Genomic DNA, 21,551 nt, shown 5'->3' on the forward strand with positions numbered 1-21,551 from the left:
TGTGTACGAGATGCCATATATTCATGAGAGTGGCTGCATCTAATAACCTAAGAAAGTTGAGCGCAAGAGGTGAAGAAGGGAAGTAAGTCAGCGACGAGACGGAGGACGACGAAGATCGGAAGAAGAGAGCGCTCAAAAAGCGGAAAGCTTGAAATGAAGACCGAGACTCACAGCATTGACAGTCGAACGGACAGAGATCCGTATCTGAGGTTCAGAACCAGCCAACGAGGAAAGAAAGAGAACTGGTGAGCTCGACGACGACGCGGACGAGAGGATCAGAAGACGGAGAAGACAAGGGACGAACCTCCTCCTTCATCGTCGTTGATACCAAGGTTGTCCTCCTTGTAGATCGAGAAACCTTCCTCCGTCTTCCTCCCGGTAGATTCTGTGACGAAGACGTAAAGGAAGTAGGCAAAGCGAGGGGATCAGCTTCGAGCTCAACGTTCCTCCCTCCCTTCTCTTCGATCGTCCAAAGCAAGACGAAGGGACTCACTTCCTGATCCTCTCGAGTTTCTGAACGCTTCCATATCCCCGTCCATCTCTCCTACACCTCCAGCTGGAGCTTCCACCTTCTTTCCGACTCCAATGCTAGGGTCGACGACGGTTTGAACTCGAGAGACCTCGACCTCTTTCGCCTTCTTTGGCTCCTCCTCCTCCGTCGCTGCTGATGGTTTCTTGGCCTTCTTCTTTTTCTTGGAAGCGGTGGTGGCTGCAGGTGGAGGGAGTGCTGACGTTGAAGCTGAAGGAGCAGCGAAGATGGAGTCGATATCGAAGTCTTCCGTTGGTTTTGGTTTGGAAGAGGAGGAGGTCGAAGGGACGGGCTGCTTGGGAGTCTTTGAGGGCTTGGTCGTAGGGATGGGAGTGGATTTGGATGCCTTCTTGGCTCCAGCCGTAGGCTTGGTAGAGGAAGAAGTGTCTTTTGGCATTTGCTGGTCGTTGAAGGTCAACTCGAGCAGAAGGGAGGAGGAGCTTTTCGAGCTCGCTCTTTCCTCTTCCTTCCCTTCCCTCCCAACCCTTACATGCTCCGAAGAGCGATGTCTACCTCTCTTCCAGCAGCAGCTTTCAAGAAGGTCGTCTACCCTCAAGGCCAGAACCCAGGATTGAAATACATCGAGCCTTACTACTACCCTTACAAGACGTTCGCCAAACAGCGGTGGCACGGAAGGGAGCTGCTCGAGATTGTATCCACTGAGTTTAGGGATCGGTGAGCTCTCGTAGTCCTCTTTTTGACTCAGGGAATACAAGATACTGATCTTTTATCCTCGATCATGCTATACTCAGGTCCGTGGAGTACTACGTGAGTCGACGAATTCATGTCGAAGGGAAGGAGACAGGAACGTCGAGCTCACCTTTTTCTTTCCTTCCCTTGCCCTCTCCTCCCCCGGCTTCTGCCTCTCCTTCCCTTTCAGCGACACGCCATCGAGGCAGGAGTAACGACCATCAATGGAGCACAGGCTACCGCTACCACTCTTATCAAGAACGGAGATGCTTTACAGTCAGTTCGAGCTCAACCTCCCCTCCTCCTTGCGACCTCTCAGCCCTGACGCTCTCTCCCCCTCCCTCTCGCTCCTTCAGAAACGTCGTCCATCGCCACGAACCACCCGTCTCCGCTCATCCCATCCAGATCATCCACGTAGATCCCAACGGGAACTTCATCGTTATCGACAAGCCTGGGTCCGTCCCCGTTCACCCTTCGGGCAGGTACTACAAGAACTCGTGCGTCGAGATCCTTGAGAGCCCAGAGTTCGGATTCGAGAAGATCTTCAGTGAGTATGCTTTCTTCTCTCTGCTTATTCTACCTGGTTCTGAGGAGACAACGAGCTGATCTCTACTCTTTTCGTTCGCTCGTTCGCGTTCTTCAGCCGTCAATCGACTCGATCGTCTCACCTCGGGACTCATGTTCTTCGCCCTGAGCGGGAAGGCCGCTGCTAACATTCAGAAGGATTTCCAGGAGGGACGGGTCAAGAAGGTCTACTTGGCGAGAGTGAGAGGGAAATTCCCAGAGTGAGTCGCCTCGACTTCTCGTCTCTCTTTCGCGACGCGTCTCACCCGTTAATCGCCTCCTTGTCGTCTCTCTTTTGATCCGCAGGGGAACCATCGTCGTCGAACAACCTCTTCTTACGGTCGACAAAGCTTCAGGTCTAGTCATCGTTCATCCCGAAGGAAAGGAAGCCAAGACGACTTTTGACTTGCAGTTCTACGACGAGGCCAGAAACGAGAGTGTCGTCGAGTGCAAGCCTTTCACCGGTAGGAGTGAGTACTCGTCTTCACCTCCACTACGCTCCTCTCGACTGCTCTGGTCTCTCGTTTCGCGTCGAGGAAGGGTATCTCGAAGCGAGCGAGACGCGTCGAACCGAAGCTGACTTCGCTCTCTTGTCTTCCGTCGTCTTCCTCCTGTGATCTGACCAGCCCATCAAATCCGAGTCCACCTCCAATACCTCGGTCACCCCATCCCCAACGATCCCATCTACTCTCTCACCTCCGTCTGGGCCGCTTCCCCAACCCATGGGAAAGGAGGAGTCGACACCGTGCCAACACCAACTCCTGAACGAATCCAGAAGGAGTACGGACCTCCCATGACCGATGCGGAAAGGGAGGCTCTGGGAGAGGAAGCTCGGCTGGCGTTGTTGACGTTCGCTCCCGGAGATACGAGCGGGAGTGAGGAGGCGATGCTCAAGGAGGTTGAGGAGCTGGCGAAGGTGAACGAGAAGAAGCGGAAGTTGATGCCCAGAGAGACGGGTGCGGATGTAGGAAGCTCGAGTCCCGTGTTGCTGAGCGAGGAGGCTAGGGAGATCATCAGAAGGTTGAGGAGGATGAAGGATATGAGCGAAGACTGGGCTCGGTGAGTCCGCACGCGTCTCGTTCTCGTTCCCTCCTTCGTCTCGTTTCTCGTGCTGACACTCTTCCTTCCGCTTTGTCGCGTTATTCTTACCTTGCAGATGGAAGGATGTCGTCCTCTACACTCAAGAAGCTTCCAAATCTCCAGCCATCGTCAACTCCCTCGCCGCTCACTTCAACAACAAAGAGCTCCCCATCGACTACCCTAAAAATCGCTACTCCGACTCTCCCAACTTCGTCCACAAACCTCCCAATCAACACTCCAAAATGCCTAAACCCAACTTCCCCAAACCCGACTTCGCTACCGACTCTCCTCCCTCCTCTTCGCCTCCTACCACCACCGACGACGCCGCGTCTCCCTCCACTTCCACTCCCTCCTCCTCAACTCCTCCGCCAGCGGCTCCAACGCCCTTCGTCCCACCCGCAGGCTTCTGCCCAGTGTGCTACATCCCTCTCGCCCCTGATCCGGATCCCGATAGAATCTTCATCTACCTTCACGCGGTCCGATACTCGACGAGTTACGGAGAGTTCGAGACGGGGTTGCCTGTTTGGGCGAGGGAGGATTGGAATGGAGATGATGGGTGGGAGGGAAGAGCGAAGGGTCAAGGGAAAGGTGGAGAGGTCGAGAAGGAGGTGGTAGTTGGGAAGGTTGAGAGTCAGGAGGTGGTTGAGGAGGTGAGGGCGAGTCAGAAGGAGAAGGAGTCGGAAGAGCAGAAGGCGGCAGTGGCTTGATGAGATGCATCGTCCGTCTTCAGACTTTGCAACGGAGAGAGAAGAGGGAAGTTGAAACACGCTTTGTTAGTTCCCCAGCATCTCATCTTCAGATTGGGACGGGACGAGGAGGACGCGATGGTCGAAAAAGGAAACGCGGCTCTGCATCACTTCCGGAACTTGGATGGGAGGAGTCGGAGGAGCGAGGTTTAGTTTGGTCTACGATGTGACAGTCAAGAGTGCTCTCGAATGCATCTGTTCCGACCTCGACGTTCGTTTGGGCCAGCCCGGGGTAAGCAGGAAGGAGATGTTGTTGATCAAGGACATCGTTGTTAGAATCTGCTCGGACAAGCAGAAGGAGTTCTTGCTCGATGAGCTCAAGTGCTCGAAGCTCCTTCCCTTCATTACGCTCATCGTCAAGTCGGTGACGGAGAACTCTAGGACCAGATGCTGACGCCGACCCTCTTCTTATATATTTCAGTGAAGACGCTGAGAAAGAAGTCGACTCGTACGCTATCTTATCTCTCCCTTCAGCCCGCCCGTACAGTAGTCGGGCCGTCGACGCGTCCTAATTTCTTTCTCCTTCCCTTCTTTCCTTGCGTCCGTCTCAGGACCTTCACGGATCCACTACAAGCTTTCCTATTCGCTCTTCAAAGATTTTAGTACCCGAGACTCCAGGAGTTGAGCGTTTCAGGGCTCTGATGGGTGATCCTGGGGAAGAAGCAGGAGGACGAATGTCGTTTTCGCAAGAATATTATGTTTTCCCTCCCTCTCTCCCTTGTTTCCCTTGTCTCTACAGACCGAGCAATATACTTTGCTTCCCAATTTCAGTCTGGACAGCTACAGGTCTCATTGCCTTGAGCATCTCCGGAGAGGAGGAGAGAAGAGATGAAGAGGTCGCGTCGACGCGTCGGGTTCTTCGTTGATCCAAAAAGGCTTTCGCCGACCACCGCGCTCGTCAAGCCAATTCCCCAAATGTAGCAGCATGTAGAGCGAACTTATCAACTTAGAGAAGCGAGCCCAACTTCGATGCACGAGCATCAACAACGGTTTCACCGTCGTCCTCCCCACCGGTGTGAAGGACTCTCCCTCCTTCCTCTTCTTCCCACCCCCGCCGCTCCTCCCTCCCTGATCATCCAACCCCTCCGTCGATTTCACCACTACCAGCGACTTTAATTCCTCGTACTCCAACTGACTCCCAACGAGATGCAAAGCTTGAGCGAATCTCTTGAACAGCTTCTGCTCCTCAGAGGTGAGTTCGAACGGAGGTGATCCGCGAGCGACGCTTGACACCTGCGAGGAGTTCCATGGACTAGAAGAATCCGGGGTTCTGATGAGAGAGAGCGAGCCGGCGAAGGAGGTGTTGGACTCGGTTTCGTCGTCGCTGTCGATGGAGGAAGACGAAGAAGGAGGAGGAGGGGAGACGATGAAGGGGATTCCGGCGACGACGTTGGAGAGGAAGAAGGTGCATCCTGGTAGTGTAGGAGGAGTGATGAGTTCGAGGTGGAAGTGACGGAGGAAGGTGGTGATCTATAGGGAGAGAAGATCAAAAGGAAGGGAAAGAAAGAAAGGGAAAGGTCAGCGGCGAGGTGGACGAAGGAGAAGAGAGAAGAGCACACAGGAAGCACCTTTGGAATGTGAAAATGGTGCAATTTCGTCCTGAAGGTTTTCATGCGGTTCCAGTCTCCTTCTGGCTGATTTTCATCGTCTGGAGGGCAGCAGTAGAACCACGAAGAGCAATCAACCCCACAGGTGTGTTGAGTCGAGTACTCGCGTTGACAGTCGCACCTGCCCTCGCTTTTGATGATAGCGTCCCTGGCGTCTGGGAGAAGAGCGAGGAAGAGGTGATCGAGGATCTCGTTGACGATCTCGGGAGGGAGCGAGGCGATGGTGCGGCGAGAGGAGGAAGAGAAGGAGAGGGTGGACGAGCGAGCTCGGAGATGGAGGAGGGAGAAGAAGAGTCGAGCTGGAGCGCTTTGTTCGTAGGATTCGATGGCTGCAGACAAAAACGGAACAAAGGAGGTCAGAGCCCATTCGAGATGCCTCGAAAGGGAAGTCGAAAGCTCACCAAGAAGGAGAGGTATCGTCTCGACTGAAAGAAGAAGAAGGGAGGGAAGGGAGGAATGGTGAGCTCGAGCGATCTCCCTTCTTTCTCCTTCACCGCCTGTCGGAACCAGGAGACGGCGCTCAACTTACGTTGGATTCCCCAAGCGAGCGAAACAGTGGAGCCGTCCATGTTGGGAAAAGTTAGAAAAGAGAGATCGTGATGGTTCGCAGGGAGGAAGCAAAAACGACGAACCTTCGATTCGAGAACTACACTCCCTTCCGGCGTCACCGACCTGTTTGGCTCCCAACTTCCACGACCTCGCTTTCAGCTTTTCTCGAGATGAACAACGGTAAGGCCCTCTTGCTGGTCCTCTGGTTCATATAAGCTATCGAGCTGACTGATTTTTCCTCCTGTTCTTCTCGTTGTTCTCTTTCGACCCATCCCATCGACGTCCTCGCCACCTCCCTTCTCGTCTTCCTTCTCCGTTTCTACGACCGATCTTCTCATTTGTCCCTCCCTCTCTCAGGTCAACAACAAGCTCCTCCACCAGCTTATGGTATTCAACGACCTATCAACACTTTAACTCGGGTTCAACCTCGCTCCTTGCGAATCGTTGTCCTCTGTTTCGTGAGCTCACCTCCCCTCTCCTCCCTCCCTCCCTTCTTGCTTTCCTCAAGCTGACTCTGCTCCCTTTCTCAGACTCTCTGTGGATGCATCTGGGCAGCCGTCTGGGGTGTACGAGATCTTCAAGATCTCAACGATGAAGGAGGTGAGTTTCTTCTCGTTCTCGTCGTCCTTTCGTCGTTCGATGGTGGAAGGGGCAGTGCCGAGCTCACCCTTTCTTCCCCTTCCTTCGCTTCTCCCTCCTCCCTTCGCTCCCTCCCAGAAACCTCGTCGATGAAGGTCTTCGACTCTATAACCGGTATCATCTACCTCGTCATCTCTGCCATCGAACTAGGAGGTTTCCTCGCAGCTCTCAAGGTTCGTCTCGCCTCCTTCCAAGTCGCCCTTCAAAGTTCAGACTGACCTTCCTCTCTCCCTCTCCTCCTTCGCAGAACACGGCTCGCCTCGTCCGAATCTACGCCTTTGCTTCCATCGGAAGCGTCGTTCTCGCCGCTGCTGGAGGAATCATCCAGGTCATCCGACATTTCGCTTTGAAGGCAGCCATCAAGTCCAAGTGCGTCGGGGACTCAACGGGGACGTTCGTTTCGAGCACCTACTGGGGGTCGAGCACGACCTTCTCCTACACTGAGGCGGAGGCGATCACGTACTGTGATAAGCTTTTTTCGAGGAACACGTGGTACTATATCGTTTGGCTCTTTGTTGTGAGTCTTTTTGGGTTTCTCTCGCTCGACCTCGACGTGTTCGATCTCGAAGCTCACCCTCTCTCTCTCTTTCCTTCCTTCGTTTGTTTTGTTCTTCCTTCGCAGGCCGTCTTCTTCGCCGCCATGTCCTCCCTCTTCACGTTCGCCTACGCTCGTCAACTTGCCAACCCTTCCGCCTTCCCTACAACAGGAGGAGGAGGAGGGCTTCGACCGTCTCACGAGCAGGGAATGCCGCTTCAGCAGTACCAGTCGCGTCTCCCAGAGGACTACGTTCCTCCTTATCGTTCGTTTCCCTCTCTTCTTCCTCCCACTTCACCACCTTCTCTAACTCCTCCCCTTTTCCTTCTCCTTTTCTCTCACAAACAACAGCCGGCCCCCCACCCAACCAACCCTCCCCTTACGACTCGGACGCCAAATCCCCCAACCAAGCCGCCTCCTTCATCCCCGTCTCAGCCGAAGACGAAGCGTGGAACCGCTCTCTTGCGGAATCGGAACGGAGGGAATGGGAGCAGCACGAGGCGAACCAGAGGCAGAATTCGAGGCGAGGTCGGGAAGGAGGGAACGAAGCGGAGGAGGAGGCTTGGGAGGAGGCGAGGAGAGGAGCGGGGACGGCTGCTATCGGCGGAGGAGGGGGGTCGAATCCGTTCGCGGATAACGGTGGGAACGGGAGGAGAGGGAGGAGGGATGGGGAGGACGAGGAGGATCAGGGAGGGAAGGTTTAGAGGAGAGGAGACGCGTCGGGTTCGGTTTCGGTTTGGACTCTTTTCCTTTTTGAGAGAGATGTGTGTTTGGTTCACTTCTTTACTACTTCATCATCATCATACACTGTTTGCTCTTCTTTCCCCTTCCCTTCGGTACTACTTACACGATTCATGACCATCGCTCACACCAAGAAACCTCGTGCTCCGGTTTCGTTCTCGTTCTCGATTCGCATCTTTCTCTCTTTTCCTCCGAGTGAGGAACAGCATAGATAATCGCAGTAAAGACAGTGGGTTGTTCTCCAAAACAGAAGAAGAAAAGCGAGAGTTCAGAAGCAGATCGATACGAGCGGAAGGAACGACGACGGACGAGGAAACGAGCAGAACGAGACGAGAGCGAGAGCGAGAGACGAAAACGAGGGAACAAAAACGAAAGACGAGGGAAGCGGGGAGAAGAAGCAAGATTGGAAAAGCAAGGGAGAGGGGAGCCGGGAAAAAAAAAAAAAAAAAAAAAGACGCGACGAAGCAAAAAGCAGAGAGCGAGCAAGGAGCAAGGAGAAAGGAGAAAGAGCGAGAAGAGCAAGCGAGAGATCAAGCGAAGGAGACGAAGCAAATAAACAAGAAAACCCTGGAGAATAAACAAGAGACAAGAGCAGAGAAAGCGAACCAAAGCAAAAAGCCAACGAAACTAGTTTAGAACCCCAACCCCCTCCCCTCCCCCTCCCCTCCTCCTCCTCCACACCCTTCCACCCCGTTCAACCCAGCCGAGTTCCTCCTCCTCGCAGGCAAAGCTTTGATCGCCACCACGTCCTCGAGCGTATAGCTGTACTCTTCCGACTCGTGCTCGTGCTCAACGACCTTGACCGGCGCGTTCTCCTCTCCCTCCGAATCCTCCTCGGACGACTCCCCGGAAGAGGAAGAAGAGTAACTCGAGTTGCTCCAGAGCGACGAGGTAGGGCTGAGAGGCGGGACTGTTTCCTCCCCGGTAGTAGTGAGGGGGAGGAGCGAAGTCGAAGCGGACTCGACGGAGACGACGACCCACGACTGCTTGAGAGGCGACGAGACCGACACGACGGACGAAGGAGGCGACCTGTGTTTCTTCTCGATAGCAGGCAAGGAATCCTCCCATCGGTTCCTCCTCTCCTCCCTCTCGTGTTTCCGGACGAGTTTCTCGAGCGCGACGATGGAAGCTTGGGTTTCGACGAGGGCGGAGAGGTGGGTTGCGTAGGTGGTTCGGAGGTGGGTTGGGAGGGATGAGGAGGGTGGGAAGGGGAGGGAGGTGGAGAGGAGAGGAGAAGCGGGAGGAGGGGTGGTGGTAGGGTGACCGGAGATGGAGAGGAGGACGTTAAGTTCGGATTCGGTTTTGGAGAGGGATTGGGCGTGGGTTTGGAGAAGGGATCGGGAGGTGAAGAGGAGGTAGGTTGGTGGGAGACTGTAAACAAAGAAGTTGAACAAAGAGGGAGTCAGCGACGAGAGAAAGAGAGAGAAAGAGAAACGACACGCGGGAGCGACGAAGTTCAAGAAGGGAGCGACGAAAAGAGAGAAAAGAATCCGAAACTCACAGAGCTTTCAACCCAGTGAGAACCCATCGCCTGTAGCAGTCCACGAGGGAAGACCTAGCCAACCTCCTGTGCTGCCTAGCGCTCAACTCCATGCTTCCTCCCGCTCCGTGCTGAACGACCGTCGCCGTCGCCGCCGTCGTCGTCTCCTCCTTCTTGGGACCCATCAACAACGGAGTAAACAAACTCATCAACATGCTCTCTCCCTTCTTCAACGCGGGTCTAACACTTTCCCTACTAGTCCTCTCGTCCATCAAGCTCGCGCTCTGAAGGACATGATCCCTCACTGTATCCAACGCCTTCCCCGCTCCGTTCTCCCTCAACGGCATCACCACTCCGGATCCATCGACGAGCAAGATCTGAATCTCACCCAAAGCGGGGAGAAAAGTGACTTCTTGGACGATGGTCGAGATCCACGAGGAAGATTCTCCCGTGAGGAGGGACGGGCAAGGCAGCTGATGGGACACGCAGCTCTCATGGTGAGAGAGGAGAGCTGGAGGGGCGCGCAGGTGGTGAGGTTCGTAAGGGTTGAAAGGAGAAGAAGAAGAAGGGAGGGTGAAGAGGATCGTTGGAGGGGAGGGCGAAGTAGGCGTGGAGAGGGGGAGGAGCCGGAGGAGCATCGTTGGGGGGGAAACGTGGGTTGCTAGTAGAACGAGCTGAAGAGAACAAGGAAGAAGAACAAGAGTCAGCATGGCTCGAATGAGATTCAAACGAAAAAAAAAAAACAGGACAACTTTAAAAGGCGAGCGAACCTGAAGAAGAACAAGTCAAGTCGGAGGTCGAGCTGAACGAAGAGTGCGAGGTTCCGTTCGTTCGTTCGTCTCGTCGAGAGAAGATGGAAGGTAAGGGATGGATAGGAGAAACCTCTTTGTCTCTTCCCTTGGGGGGGTCGGCGTTTTTTTTTTTTTTAAAAAGGAAGCAAAACCGAGCTCCTTCTGCGGCACACGCAAGGGAAGCAAGCAGATCATGTCTCGCGAGTTCCCTTCCTCCCCGTCCCCCTCCCTCCCTCCCTCCCTTGCCCTCTCGATTGCCTCCTTCGTTGATCGGAGGAACCCCACCACATGCCGCGGATGCCGAGCTAGAGAGATCTTGCACGTCAGCGAGTGTGATAAGAGGAGTGAGGAAAGGGAGCGAAGGGGAACTAAGGGAGACTGAGACGGTTGGGAGGTGAGCTCGATTGATTTTCGAGATCAGACGCGCCTCCTTCTTCTTTTCTCTTCCCTTGCTTGGTTGCTGTTGGCCCTCAATTTTTTGCGTTCCTTCGTCTCCTCAGCTCCTCGAAAGTAAGTTCGATGAAGGGAATCTCGGCTCCGCTCCATCATCATCGATGGAGTAAAAAAAGAGAAACCTCGTCCTTGTCGTCTCGCAAGCAATCGTCTTCTTGGGCCGCTCTGTCTCGCTCGCCCACTCACTCACCTCCCAGGGGTCTCACTCTCCTTCGACCTCTTCCACACTGCTCCCCCGGAAGAAACTCCATCCAAGGAGAAACTGCGATCTGCTGATTACTCCCTCGATCGAAAGAGGGAAGTTTTCCCAGAGGAGATGTGGGTTCAGACCCAAAGAGGGAAGAAAAATCGGTTCTCGTTCAGATCGTCCTCGTTCAGATAGATAGAGATAGAGATAGGTCTAGCAGATCACACAGTCCTCCTTGAGAGAGAGAGAGTACATGGCGTTGTCCTGCGAGAGAAAAACGGGAAGGGGGATGGATCAGCGAGGGAACGGAGGGAGGGAGGAGGAGTTTGAAGCTGAACGAACGACGGTCTTCTCGATTCGTTTCCAGTCTGAACGCCGTTGGATGAATTCGTAGATGCTGGGAAGAAGATTGAGAGAGAGCAGAGATGTTAATGAAACAAGAGAAGATACAGGGCAAGGGGGAAGAAGACTCACTCCTCAGGTCGGTAAGTCCCTCCGTACCGAGTCACGTCTCGAACGATTTGAGCGAGATCTTTGGCGTCCTCGACCTGCGAGGAGGCGTCGAAACAAGATGGAAGGCGTGTCAGTGTCGGCTCGAGGGAGGGATATGGAAAGAAAGCGTGTGAACGAACGATAAAGACGTGACCGAGCATCTTGAGCGACGCGAAATCCTCCGTCACTCGAGCCTGTTTGAGCGAGGAGACAAAGTTGTGGTAGGTGTTGAGATCCGAGATGATCTGGAAACCTCCGTTGAGCGAGATGATTTGGCGTTTGAGGTGCTTTTGGAGGATGCTGGGAGAGCAGGAAAGGAAGGTCAGCGAGCGCCGAAATTCGACGAGTCGTCTTCTCTCTCTCCTCTGACGACCTTCACAAGACGAATCAAGGAAGAGCAAGAAAACCCCGAACTCACCTCTGCAACCGAATCCCCACCTCCTGATAGAACACCTCCAACACATCCTTCGACGTGCTCCCCTTCAGCAGATTGCAATGCATCTCCAAACTCGCCACCGCCTCCCTGCATCCCTTCGTCGGCCCCAAATCCAACTCGGCTCCCTCCATAGGGTAGTACTCCCGAGGTCCCGTTCGAGTGATGATGATGTGCTCGACCTGGTTCATGAGGACTTCGATTCCAGCGTTGAGTCCAGCGGCGACGGCCTCGTCGAGGACGTTCTCGAATCGTTTCTTCTCTCGGACGACGCCGTTGAGGAAGTCGGTTCGATCGATGTGGGGAGCCTGCGAAAGGAGGGAGGAGAGAAGGTGAGAGGAGTCAAAGTCGAGAGAAGGAAGGAGACAGACGACGAGCTCGACGTGTCGAGAGAGAGAGAAGAGAGAAGGGACGTGACAACTCACCATCTCCTTATCGAAGTAAACCTGCACCATACTCTGAATCGTATCTCCCACGTGAACCAGCTCGAAGAACTGCAGCAACGGAGCCACGCTCGTCGCCTCCTCGTGCTCGGCAGGTTTGTACGTCCTCATCTGCTCCGTCGCCAACCTGAACCCAGGAGCGATGTGCCTGTCACTCATCGCTTGAAGAAGCATGATGAAGACCTCCTCGATGATCTCCTTGACTCGAGCTCCTGTTCGACCGGGGTAGGTTTGGAAGGTTTCGACTCGTTTGAGGGCCTCTCGATCGGCGTGAATGAGTTCGAGAGCGATGTCGAGGGAGATGAGGAGTTGGAGGGATTCGAAAGTTGCTGGAGGTGGTGGAGGAGGAACGGGAGTGGTTGAGCGAGAGGTGTGAGGGGAGTTGGAGGTGGAGGAAGCGGTGCGAGCGGAGAGGACGGAGAGTCGGTTGGAGGAGGGGACGGAAGGGTTGGTGGAGGCTGGGAGACAGAGAAGAGGCGAAGTGAGCTCGGGAAGGGAACAAGCAGATATCCGAGAAGATTGCACTCACAATTAGGGAACTGCTTCTCGGTCGGCGTGTCGTCCTCGTCGTCTCCCAACTCGAACACCGTCGCGTCCCCATTTCCCTTCGCTCCGTTCGCTCCTGCCTTTCCAGAGACAACCGTAGCCTGCCAGTTCTGAGGGTTGAGCATCGAGAGACCTTGAACTGCTGCTGTCGATCCTGCCGAGACGACGTAGACGGCTGTCCGAGGAATGATCGTGACGGGGAGGAGGAGGACGTCTCGGAAGGAAGCGAGGACGTTCTTCTTAACCTGAGCGGGGTTTTGGGAGGTGAGGAAGGTGGTGGAGGTGGGAGTGGATCCTATGGGTCGAGAGGAGTCGTTTTTGAGCTGAGGGAGCGGGTCAAAGAAAGACGTCAGCGAAGGAGGATCGAGGAGATCAAGACGAGTCGACGGCGAAGGGAAAGACGAGCTGAGACGCACCTGTTGATCCCACTCCTTGCAGATTTTGGCCATGGCATCCTTCACCCAGTCGGTCTCCTCGTCGAGGTACTCGTCCATGTTGAACTCGAACATTCGGAAGCTGGGGAAAGAAGAAAGGCAGAGTCAGCTCTCGACCTCGACCGATCTCCTCCCTCGAAACGACGCGACTCACATCAAGTCCTCAATCTCAGCCTTCCCGACCACACTCTTCTCAGTCTCCCTGTCCACCCCAGCCTCGATTACCACAGCCACTACCCTCCCAACCATGGCGAATACAGCCGCCGACGCTCTCAAAAACATGTTCGAACCTCCTGCACTGCCAGCTCCTGCGACGTCTCTCGCTCGTTGCAACAGCGGCTGAACGTATCCCTCTCCGATGACCTCGAGTACGACCCGTTCGGCGAACATTCGAAGCACCTGAGCCGAGGGAGGGAAGACGCGTGAGGCGAGAGCGCCGGAGGAGGAGATGGATGAGAGAACGTGGGTGATGAAGGCGTCCATAGGGTTGAAGTTGAGAGTGATGGTAGGTGTTTCGGGTGGCGATCTGAAAGAGAGGGAGTGGGAAAAAGCTAAGAGGTCGGTGCGAAGGAGCAACGTAGACGTCGACGCGACTCACACGATGTTCTTCAACGGATCCCACATCGCTCCTCCCTCGTAGAAGATCTCCCTCCTCTCAATCCAAACCCTCCCAACCTCCCACTCCTCGGGTCTTCTCCGCTTCCCAACCTGCCCAGCCTCGACCCAGACCGACCACCCAGCTCGAGCCCACTCGGTCATCCCTTCCTCGTCCGACCGCTCGTCGCACCCTTCGAACCCGACGAGGCACGTTGCGTCGAACCTATCCGCCGCTGCCAGGACGAGCTGACGAGCTGCTTTCCACGAAGATATGGGTTGAACCGATGGGGAGAGGAAAGAGAGGAGTTGGACGAGGACTTTGGATTGGTACTGAGTGGAAGGAGAGGTGTGAGGAGGGAAGAGGAGGGAGAGGATCTGGGAGAGAGGTGGTGAAGGGACGGTGAGGATAGGTTGGAGGAGAGGTAGGAGGGAGAGATGGTGATCCTGGTAGAGTTTCCGATAGGGCGGTTTGGGTTTGGGAGGTAGCTTGGATACTGAGGGAGTCGCGAGATGGGAAGAAGGACGATTTGGAGAGGCGGAAGCGGCCGCCATCATGGGCGCGAAGGAGAAGAACCCGTTCGTCCTTGCTCCTGTAGCAGCAGCACCAAACCGACTGGGTAGAGGAACAAAGTCTTCTCCGAAGTCTAATAGACTCTTGTCTCCTGGTGCTCCGAAAGAAGGCGCTGGGATAGGGACATCGACGAAGTCTCCGAACTCGTCCTCCGGGTTGCGAGCTTGAGCGGAGGGATGGGAGGAGATGTTGCCGAAGCCTGAGGCGTGGGACGAGACATGAGCTGATGGTGGTGGGGATAGAGGAGGGCTCGATATCGATGGCTGGCCGGAGGATATGTCTCTGAATCCTGGAGTGGGGAGAGGAGGAGCTGTTGAGCTCGAAGGGGAGGAGATGTTGACGTTGCTGCTGGAGGCTGTCGGCGAAGGAAAGAGGACGATGGAAGTTAGCTGGCGTTTTGGAAGAACCCAGAGTACATGAAGATGATACGGAGGTGATCCCTGCTTCTTGTGTATATAAATTGGAAGGCTCCTGGAGGAGGGGAAGAGGAAAAGAAGCGAGCTCACCATCCTTCGACGACGTCGACTCTGGCTCCTTCAAACCCAAGCTCTTACACCGTCTCTCCCAGGCCTCATCCGACACGACCAACCTCCCAAACGCTCGAGAGACCTTTGCTAGTCGTGGTAGATCTGAAACGGGGAGGGAAGCAATGATGAGAAGGTGTAGGGATTCTGGGAGAGGACCAATCCACGCCCCGAGGGTCGGCGGAGGAAGGCGGATGGGATGAGCCGTTGCAGAGGAGGAAGTGAGGTTGGTAGCTTTGAGGAGGGAAGAGATGGAATCTCCAGGACGAGAAGGAGTGAGGGGAGTCCAGCTCTTCATCTTTAGAAAAAGAGGGAAGGTGGTGTGATCGTTGGAAGGGAAGAGAGAGGGAAAGGCAGCTTCGTTTGAAAGTCGACCTCAACTCCATCTTGCCTTCCTCTCCTTCCCCTCCCCCCTCTCAACAGGAGTGCTCTTCCCTCCCGCCAACCCTCTCAGCCTGAACTTGATACCTCGGACGACGGAAGATATCTGTCTTGGAGATGGAACTCCGAAGCTCCCTCGGACGGAGAGGTCGCCATGAACCCTCCCCTGCTCCCTCTCCTCTGCCCCTCCTTTCCACTTCAACTTTGACTTCTTCCTCCTCCGCCAAACGTAAACGAAGTAACAGAAGCATCCCACGACCAAAACCATCCATCAAACACTTGATTCAACTCATCCAGAACCTCCCTCCGACCTTCCTTCGTTTCGCCGAACCCTACGACCTCCAATCTCTTCTCCTCAAGGCAGCAGCTCTCAGCCCAGAGTTCAACGCCCTCCTCCTCCATCGACATCATGAAATCTCTCGTAGACGGAGACGATAAACCTGCCGACTTCAAGAAGGAGTTTGCTTCGACCATGGGCTTTTTCCGCCAGCAGCAGCGAGGCGACAACGACAGTGGAACGTCGACTTCAATCTGACTGTCTCTCTTCCCTTGATGTGTTCCCGAGGTACCTCCGGGACCGTACGATACCTCGTTTCTCGGAACTCTAACTTCGAGTTCTTCCTACCTCTTTTGATACCTACTTTTGTGAGTCTCGAGGTCTCAACGAGAGAGCGACGCGAACGAGAGTCGACGCGACATTCGACGTGGAAGGCAATCCTCACTGACCGTCTCACCTTCGCTCGTTTCACTCAGTTTTATACACCCGTTGCTTTGATTGATGATCTGTTCGCCTACCTACTCTCTGTCGTCCCGTGTTCAGCCATCAAGACGCGTCTCACTCTCGACCTCAAGCTTCCCTGCCCATTCGTCGATTTCAGCGTCTTCTGCTCTTCCGCTTTCAAGGGGCCTCTGTACAGAAACCGGAACACGATCGCGTCGCGGGGAGAGGCGTCGACCTGCTCTTTGCCTCGAAAAGTCTCCGCTCAGGAAAGAAAACCTTCTCGTCCTCAGAAGGAACCTTCAGATCCAAGACGCGTAAAATTTCAACCAAACACTTCATGAAAGACCTCGGTCCTTTATTCCTTGCTTCCACAACGAAAGAAAACAAGCAACGATTCAGGCTCGGTTCCCCTTCAACCATCAGCTTCCCTCTCCCTCCCTCCTACTTGGAAAGACCTCGGACCCGGAGGGTGTTCTCTTTCTTCCCTCCCTACTCAAACCCATCAGAACAAAAAAACAACATCGACATGTCTATTCCAACAGACGAGGACTTCGCCGCCCACGGTCTTCACTCAGTCGTCCTCGATGAGCTCAACCCTTCTCCGGATAGGGAGACGAGGATTACTGGGATAGCGATGCTCAAGCCGGTGAAGGCGTACCCGCTGGGTGAGAGGTGGGGATCGCTACCTGATGGAGAGATGAAGAGGGTTCGTTTCAGGTGAGTAGTGGAACGAGAGGAGAAGGAAGGAGGGAAGAGCGAGGTCTTTGATGGCAGGTCGGCTTCTCTACGAGCTAAAGGACTGACTCGGCTTTAATACTTTGATGGATTAGACTCGCACCCGCTAGCAATCCTGCTGGTCAGTTTATAGCAGCTGGGAGCTAATAGTCTCCGAGATGAGCTCTCTCAAGGAGGTGGCCCCCGTCTCACCTTCTCACCTTTTGCTTCCTTCTTTCTTTCCTGTTTCCCAGGTCTCGAACACATTCGTCGCAACCATCACCTCGCAACGGCTCTCTGCTCCCAATCCAATACTCTTCATCCCGTATCCGAATCCCTCTCCATTCCAAGCACACCTCAAGCAGAACGACCCTCCTCGCCCTCACCTCCTCCCTTCGACTCGACGCTCCTCACCACTCGCTTCCTCACAGCTTCCTCCGACACCACAACACCACAATGGGCTCGCTCTTCTTTCTTCCCTTACATCGATAGGATCGTCGCCTGGTGGGAGGACTCGTATGGTTGCTGGATGGTCATCGAGGAGGGAGAGGAGGGAGAGATCGTCTCGCTCGAGGAGTACTGGTCGACGATCATGGAACGAGGAGGGAAGAAGGATGGGATGGAGGGATTGTGGATATCGGAGAAACATAGGGCCAGGGAGGAGATGCGAGTTTATGGGGAGGCTACTGAGGTTTTGATTCAAGTCGCGGAGATTTTACTCGTTCGTTCACGTCTCATTTCTTTCCCTCTGTTCTCTCCCTCTTCGAACACAACGCTGATCCCCTGAAATCTCACAGGGTCTCAACGAACGTCGCTTAGCTCTCGCCGTAGCTCGATCGGAGTTCTTCCACGTCAACACCAACCCAGTACCCTTGTCGACGAACCTCGACGCCGACCCTCTTCCTCCCCAGGTCGAGCTCATCCGAATCGCAACGGCAGTTCAGCTCCCTGGCTTCACGTGGGAAAACCTTCAAGCTCCTACCCAACTCACAACAGGCGTCGCATCAGTAGAAGGATCTCCAACTCCCTCGTCGTCGCTCTCGGACATCGCTGGCTTCAACTTCTCGGAACCCAGCGTCAAGCGAGCTCGAGGCCCCGATGGAGCTGCAGGTGGACTGTACGAGGAGAAGCTGCTCAAGAAGCATCTTCGGTGAGCTCTTTTCCTAACTCTGCATCTGTTTCCAGTCGACCGAACTGATTCGATGCTCCAATCTTCAGCTACCTCGCTCCCGAAACCGTCTCCTCCAGACGCGTCTCCCCCGTTGGGGACGTTTTTTCTTTCGGTGTTCTTGCTTACGAGCTCATCACTGGACGGAAGACAGAACGGAACGACAGCTCGGAACTCGACCTCCTTTCAGACATCCACCGTCATCTCACCTCCGACCTTCCCTCTCCGATCTCCGTTCTCAGCCACACCACCTCCCCGACCAACGAATTCCACGACCCTCTCACGCCCACCACCGAACCTCGACCTTCCTTTCTCCTCCCTCCTCGTCAGCTCTCAGATATCATCATGAAATCCCTGGCGAAGGATCTCGACGAGCGATACGCTGGCGTTCAATCCCTCCTCTTTGACCTTCGTCGGTTTCGAGACATCTGTCGAGCGGAGGGAGACCTTTCCAAGTTCGTCGTCGGAGAAGTCGATTCCCTCTCTCGGTTCAAACTCCCGAAGGAGCTCATCTCAAGGTCGACGGAGATGGAGGTGCTCGAGAAGGCTTTCCAGTCCGTGGTCGGAACGGGAGCAGGAGCGTCGCAAACGGAAGGGTTGGCTGGTCGAGGAGGGAAGAGTTTGAAGGTATTGAACGTTTGGGGAGTGTCGGGCTCGGGGAAGAGTAGGATGGTAGAGGTTTGGGCGAAGGGTCTGGAGGCGAGGAAGGAAGGACCGTTGGTTGGGTTTGCGAAACTGGATCGTGAGTTTGAGAACGAGTCGAGACGTCCAGCTGAAACGAGAGTAGAGAAGAGTTGACCTGTCTCGCTTATTCTTCCTCTAGAGCATCTACGAAAGCCACTCTCTGGATTCCTGCAGCTCCTCCAATCCCTGCTCGACCGTGTCTTCTCAGGTGAGCTCGTCTTCTCGCTCACCTCTTCTTCCCTCCCTTCCTTGCTGACGCTCGCCCTCGCCTCTTTCAATCCTTAGATCCAAAGGAGGACGCCCAAGTCTGGAGAGAGAAGATCCTACATGCTCTCTCTGCCCAAGGAGCCATCTTTCTTTCCTTGATTTCGCCTGAGTGGCGGATGGTTCTGTCGCCGTACTCGGACGACTCCCTCCCTGCTCGTCAGACGACCTCGGATTGGGAGCTCTTCCTTCCTGGATTTCGTGTGTGGTCAAAATCGTTGCTGCAAGTTCGTTGGCCCTTTTTTCTCTCATCCCTTTCACAAGTTCGAGCTGATCGGGACCCTGTTTGCGTCTTTCGCGTCTCATCCAGCTCTTCGCCACCCCGGAGCGACCGTTGCTTCTCATTCTCGACGATATACAGTGGCTACCAGTAGAAGAGTTGAAGCTGTGAGTTTTACATCTCATCCCTAGGAGACCCGTCTCGTTCGACGCGTCGTCTCTCTCTTCCTCGACTGACCACCCCTTCTTCATCTCATTGCCTCTTCGCAGGTGGCAGGACATCATCGAGTGAGTTCCCTAGTAGTTCTCCCATACCCTCCAGTCGTTGTACTGACCGCGCGAACCCGTCCTCTTCCTTCAGCTCTCCATTGTCGCCCTTCGAGAACGTTTGCCTTATCTCCCTCTTCCGAGTCGAAGAAGAGCTTCCTCCCCCTTCTACCTCGCTTCTGTCAAAGTCGAGTCAAAGTCTCAAGATCAGTCGATTCGGAGAGAGTGCGGTTTCGGAGTTCCTCGCCTCGAGCTTTCACTGGGAGGAAGAGGTCGTGTCGGCTTCGATCCTTGCGTCCTTCCTTTGGACGGAGACCCAAGGTTCGTTTGGTTTCTCAGATCCTGTTTTGGTATCATCATGTTGACTCTTCGCTTATTCACTCAACAGGAAGCCCTTTCTACCTCAAATCGCTCGTCACTTCGATGGTGCGTCAGCGAGAGGAGAGGGTTCGACGCGTCTCGATTTCTGACCTTTCCTCTTTCACGTTGCCATCCCCACCTCGCAGGTCCGGGACGGTGCAATTTCTTTCTCTTTCGACTCTCTTTGCTGGAAAGTCGATCTTCCTTCACTCCAACGACACGCTTCCGAGGGAATCGACAGCTATCTCGATCAAATTCTCGTGTCTCTTCCTGAGAACGTCCAAGTCGTTTTACGAGTGAGTTTCCCTCATCCGTTCTTCGTCCTCTAACGGTCGCCGCTCACTCTCCTTGAACCTTTAACTTTAGATTCTGTCCTGCCTACCCTCCACTGGATTCGGGATCGAGTCCCTCGCAGATCTCGCCCACTTCTCCAAAAGAGAGGTAGAGAACGCTCTTCACGTTGCTGCTCTCTCGGGAGCCGTGCTCTTTCTTCCCGAAAGTCGAGTTCGCTTCACTCACGATCGGAACCAGGTCAGTTTCATCTTTTTTCCCGGCTTCGGAGGTGCAAATGGCTTCTTCGAGACTGACCGTTCTTTCTCCTTCCTTTCCGCCAGGCGGCCGCCTACCGTCTTCTGCCTCTCCACCTTCGAGGCTCGACCCATTCGTCCATCGCAAAGTACCTCCAGCAACCCTCTCTTGTCGAAAGCCACCTTTTCGACGCGGTCGACAACGAGCTTCTTTCGGTCGAGTTCGGAAGGGAGGTGGAGGACAAGGACGAGCTCATTGGCCTTGGTCAGTCGTTCTCTTCCCTCCCTTTCTCGTTCTCGAGAGCTGAATATCTTCACACTTCGCCTCTTCTGACAGTACTCAGAGCAGCTCAGAAAGCCGCTCGTTCGGCCTCTTATCGCGACTCCTCCAACTACCTCGAGGCTTGCGAGAGGATCGTCGATTTCGGAGACAAGACGACGTGGGAACGCTCGAGGGACTCGTGCTTCTTCTTCGTTACCATCTTCGCAGAGGTTTCGGCTGTCCTTCGGAGGTCTGACGTAGCTATCACCAGGGTGAGCACACCTTCGATTCGAGCTTGCTTCGGCAGCGTAGAAAGAGCGCTGACTTCGCATGTTCGTCTCTCCCGAAACAGATCCACGCCATGCTTGCCTTTTGTTCGACTCCTTTGGAGGAGCTCAATCTTCAGGTAAAACCCTACCCATTATTGATAGCTCGGCTCTGATCTGACTCAACCGTTCCTCTCAACAGACCTTGGTTGTTCGACTTCTCATCTCCGGTCCGTCGTCTTCTCTCTCGCTCCTGATTCTCGCCACGAAACCTTCCCTCACCCCTTTTTCTGTTCCTTCCAGGCAACCGTTACCCCGACGCAGTAAAGGAGGCAACCATAGCCATTCGCCGAGCTTCCTTCGACCCTCTCAACCCCCCCTCTCACCTTCTCGAACGGATACCGAAAACGCCAGCAGAGGTTGTCGAGTTCGCCCATGCCCTGCTCGATCAACCAGACGACGAGGTCACTTCCGAGAGTCAGCTTCTAGAAGCTGTGGCTCTTCTCATTGGTGAGCAGTCTCGAGTTCTACTTCTGAGTCTCGCGCTAATTCTTGATCTTCCTCGCTGCGTCGGACAAGGCTACGTCGGGTGAGCTCGCCTTCCGTCTCGACGTCTGTTCGAACCCTCACTGATCGTCCTCTCATATCCTATCAGTCCCTCGGTCTACATCACCCAAACCGCAGAGGTTAGAAAGCCGTACTTTTCCCTCGGAGCTGCTCTTTGCTTCTCGTCGCCTTCACAGCTTCGGGCAGACTCGTCGTCGTACCTCCTCGCCATTTACTCTCTCTCTGTGCGTTTCCCCACTCGTTCCTTCAAACCATGGCTCGTGAGCCTGACTCACTTTCGGGTCTCTTCTGCTGCAGGTATGCAACAACATGGAGTCGAGGAAGTCTTTCGTCCACGTCGCTCAAACGGTTGCAAGACTTCGTCCCAACTCCTTCTTCTTTTCCGCCGGTATAGTCGTGGCTTTGCTTCAGTAAGCTTCCCAGGCCCTCATTTTTCATCGAGAACTCTTCTGACTTCGTCCTCCTCCTCTTCAGATCCCACGGTTTGTTGAACAGCCCTCACAACTCCGAATGGAGGACG

The 21,551-nt window shown here is 54.7% G+C and overlaps 7 protein-coding genes across 7 annotated transcripts; 3 read left to right on the plus strand and 4 right to left on the minus strand.

Annotated features, from left to right (window-relative positions):
- Positions 1 to 2: 2 nt before the first annotated feature.
- BDY24DRAFT_382183 (DUF1764 domain-containing protein) lies at positions 3 to 936 on the minus strand. The gene is made up of 4 exons (XM_076639461.1): positions 494 to 936; positions 305 to 385; positions 172 to 204; positions 3 to 47 (listed from the first exon to the last, which is right to left on the minus strand). The coding sequence occupies exons 1-4, from the start codon at positions 924 to 926 to the stop codon at positions 40 to 42; spliced, it is 555 nt and encodes a 184-aa protein (XP_076498937.1). The 5' UTR covers positions 927 to 936; the 3' UTR covers positions 3 to 39.
- A 73-nt stretch (positions 937 to 1,009) lies between these two features.
- On the plus strand, positions 1,010 to 3,840 carry BDY24DRAFT_382184 (pseudouridine synthase). The gene is made up of 8 exons (XM_076639462.1): positions 1,010 to 1,204; positions 1,282 to 1,297; positions 1,410 to 1,495; positions 1,576 to 1,766; positions 1,863 to 2,004; positions 2,090 to 2,253; positions 2,410 to 2,842; positions 2,940 to 3,840. Exons 1-8 carry the CDS (start codon positions 1,020 to 1,022, stop codon positions 3,568 to 3,570), a joined length of 1,848 nt encoding a protein of 615 aa, XP_076498938.1. The 5' UTR covers positions 1,010 to 1,019; the 3' UTR covers positions 3,571 to 3,840.
- An 851-nt stretch (positions 3,841 to 4,691) lies between these two features.
- On the minus strand, positions 4,692 to 5,892 carry BDY24DRAFT_382188 (uncharacterized protein). The gene is made up of 3 exons (XM_076639463.1): positions 5,746 to 5,892; positions 5,618 to 5,641; positions 4,692 to 5,545 (listed from the first exon to the last, which is right to left on the minus strand). Exons 1-3 carry the CDS (start codon positions 5,783 to 5,785, stop codon positions 4,722 to 4,724), a joined length of 888 nt encoding a protein of 295 aa, XP_076498939.1. The 5' UTR covers positions 5,786 to 5,892; the 3' UTR covers positions 4,692 to 4,721.
- BDY24DRAFT_382190 (uncharacterized protein) lies at positions 5,893 to 7,817 on the plus strand. Its single transcript, XM_076639464.1, has 7 exons — positions 5,893 to 5,945; positions 6,123 to 6,223; positions 6,296 to 6,365; positions 6,483 to 6,577; positions 6,652 to 6,921; positions 7,027 to 7,204; positions 7,291 to 7,817. Exons 1-7 carry the CDS (start codon positions 5,936 to 5,938, stop codon positions 7,641 to 7,643), a joined length of 1,077 nt encoding a protein of 358 aa, XP_076498940.1. The 5' UTR covers positions 5,893 to 5,935; the 3' UTR covers positions 7,644 to 7,817.
- Positions 7,818 to 8,312: 495 nt separating this feature from the next.
- On the minus strand, positions 8,313 to 10,092 carry BDY24DRAFT_439633 (uncharacterized protein; the record flags this gene model as incomplete). Its single annotated transcript, XM_076644454.1, has 3 exons — positions 9,913 to 10,092; positions 9,182 to 9,834; positions 8,313 to 9,051 (listed from the first exon to the last, which is right to left on the minus strand). The coding sequence occupies exons 2-3, from the start codon at positions 9,796 to 9,798 to the stop codon at positions 8,313 to 8,315; spliced, it is 1,356 nt and encodes a 451-aa protein (XP_076498941.1). The 5' UTR covers positions 9,799 to 9,834; positions 9,913 to 10,092.
- A 433-nt stretch (positions 10,093 to 10,525) lies between these two features.
- On the minus strand, positions 10,526 to 14,954 carry RCY1 (Rcy1p). Its single transcript, XM_076639465.1, has 11 exons — positions 14,614 to 14,954; positions 13,538 to 14,462; positions 13,094 to 13,465; positions 12,922 to 13,021; positions 12,489 to 12,828; positions 11,942 to 12,417; positions 11,502 to 11,824; positions 11,224 to 11,383; positions 11,066 to 11,139; positions 10,934 to 10,988; positions 10,526 to 10,855 (listed from the first exon to the last, which is right to left on the minus strand). The coding sequence occupies exons 1-11, from the start codon at positions 14,927 to 14,929 to the stop codon at positions 10,805 to 10,807; spliced, it is 3,192 nt and encodes a 1,063-aa protein (XP_076498942.1). The 5' UTR covers positions 14,930 to 14,954; the 3' UTR covers positions 10,526 to 10,804.
- A 1,200-nt stretch (positions 14,955 to 16,154) lies between these two features.
- Positions 16,155 to 21,445, plus strand: BDY24DRAFT_439635 (uncharacterized protein; the record flags this gene model as incomplete). Its single annotated transcript, XM_076644455.1, has 21 exons — positions 16,155 to 16,450; positions 16,564 to 16,589; positions 16,702 to 17,168; positions 17,245 to 17,597; positions 17,666 to 18,357; positions 18,439 to 18,507; positions 18,585 to 18,790; positions 18,874 to 18,950; positions 19,053 to 19,070; positions 19,144 to 19,370; positions 19,438 to 19,475; positions 19,556 to 19,705; positions 19,776 to 19,940; positions 20,024 to 20,201; positions 20,274 to 20,470; positions 20,551 to 20,604; positions 20,667 to 20,694; positions 20,768 to 20,974; positions 21,044 to 21,053; positions 21,120 to 21,255; positions 21,329 to 21,445. Exons 1-21 carry the CDS (start codon positions 16,260 to 16,262, stop codon positions 21,443 to 21,445), a joined length of 3,606 nt encoding a protein of 1,201 aa, XP_076498943.1. The 5' UTR covers positions 16,155 to 16,259.
- Between the last annotated feature and the right edge of the window lie 106 nt (positions 21,446 to 21,551).

This window comes from Mrakia frigida (genome assembly GCF_051309035.1).
Source record: "Mrakia frigida strain ATCC 22029 unplaced genomic scaffold BDY24scaffold_7, whole genome shotgun sequence".
In the NCBI taxonomy this organism is placed as follows: domain Eukaryota; kingdom Fungi; phylum Basidiomycota; class Tremellomycetes; order Cystofilobasidiales; family Mrakiaceae; genus Mrakia; species Mrakia frigida.